General features: G+C 31.7%; 1 protein-coding gene across 1 annotated transcript in view; it reads right to left on the reverse strand.

Moving 5' to 3' along the window:
- The window catches only part of LOC106470116 (protein THEM6-like), a 17,636-nt gene extending 17,118 nt beyond the window's left edge, over positions 1-518 (reverse strand). The window contains exon 1 of the mRNA XM_013930642.2: positions 338-518. Coding sequence (XP_013786096.2) covers positions 338-482 — 145 coding nt within the window. The 5' untranslated portion in view covers positions 483-518. The remainder of the gene's footprint in view (positions 1-337) is intronic.
- Between the last annotated feature and the right edge of the window lie 720 nt (positions 519-1,238).

Below are 1,238 nucleotides of genomic sequence, written 5' to 3' on the forward strand. Positions count from 1 at the left end.
AAAATAAGGTAATTAAATTAAAACTTGGGATACATTAATATATACACAGGGTGAGGCAGAAGTTAAATAACTTTACTCTTGCAGAAACTGAGAAAGATTTCGATATGACTATTATATTTTGTCTTATTTGTTGTCTTTTCTTAATTGTTAATGTTATGTTTTTTTTTACACATTTAGATACCCATGCTTATTTTATGTTACTATGTTTCAATTATCTTTGTATCAATAAAAAGTGTGTTTGTACGATATTTTGATGAAGTACTACTTGCATTAATTTTTTGCAGGAATGTCGAGACTGCAAAATTTTATTTTTAATATGTCCAACAGAAATACTTACCATAGGTTACAATTTCCTCTGAAGAATGCCTCCTCCTCGTGCACATAATTTGCGCAATAAATAGTGTAACTATCCCTCTTATGTAATAATTAACATCAAATAATACATACGCAAGAAAAATAAAAGCGGAAGCAACCAGTAACATTGATAACTCTGTGGTAAATATAAAACTTGTATAAATATTCTACTTCTGTAAAGTTCCAGCAATAATTTCTCTCCTTTCTACAAATTTTAAACCCGGAAATATTATTTACTACGTACGCTTATTTTGACCAATGAGAAAAGTTTGTGGTTCAGAAAGACAGTGATAAAAGAGGACGCTTTACAAAGGTATATATATATTTGTTTATTTAGAATGAATTGTTATATAACAATTGCTTCTAAATAGAAATAAACTTCGAAGACGAAAATACTTCTGATATGTAATTGAAGATAAGATATGCTAAGCAGTTTGAAAAGTTTGATATTTTAAGTACAAATATTCATCACTTAGATAAAGGAGGCGAAGGGTGATAGAGAGCTTATCAACCGTAGGAACAAGCAAAAATTTGGTATTATTGGAAATAGTTTCCATTATCTTTCTAAATGGAAAACCATTATTTTACAACTCAAAGTTTATTTGTTTAATTTCGCGCAAAGCTACTCGAGGGCTATCTGCGCTAGCTGTCCCTAAATTTGAAGAGACAGACAAGAGGGAAGGCAGCTAGTCAACACCACCCAATGTCAACTCTTGGTCTACGCAAATCGAATAGTTGAATTTGAATGTCACATTTATAACATACCCACAACTTCAAAGTGCGGAGCGCGTCCTTTTTGTGGTAAAGAGGCACAAACCACGGACCTAAGATCCAGATTCTGGTTGTCTTCTCCCTCTAAAAAAGAAGAAAAAAAAACTACTGGT

Source organism: Limulus polyphemus, unplaced genomic scaffold (genome assembly GCF_000517525.1).
Source record: "Limulus polyphemus unplaced genomic scaffold, Limulus_polyphemus-2.1.2 Scaffold3829, whole genome shotgun sequence".
NCBI lineage: Eukaryota > Metazoa > Arthropoda > Merostomata > Xiphosura > Limulidae > Limulus > Limulus polyphemus.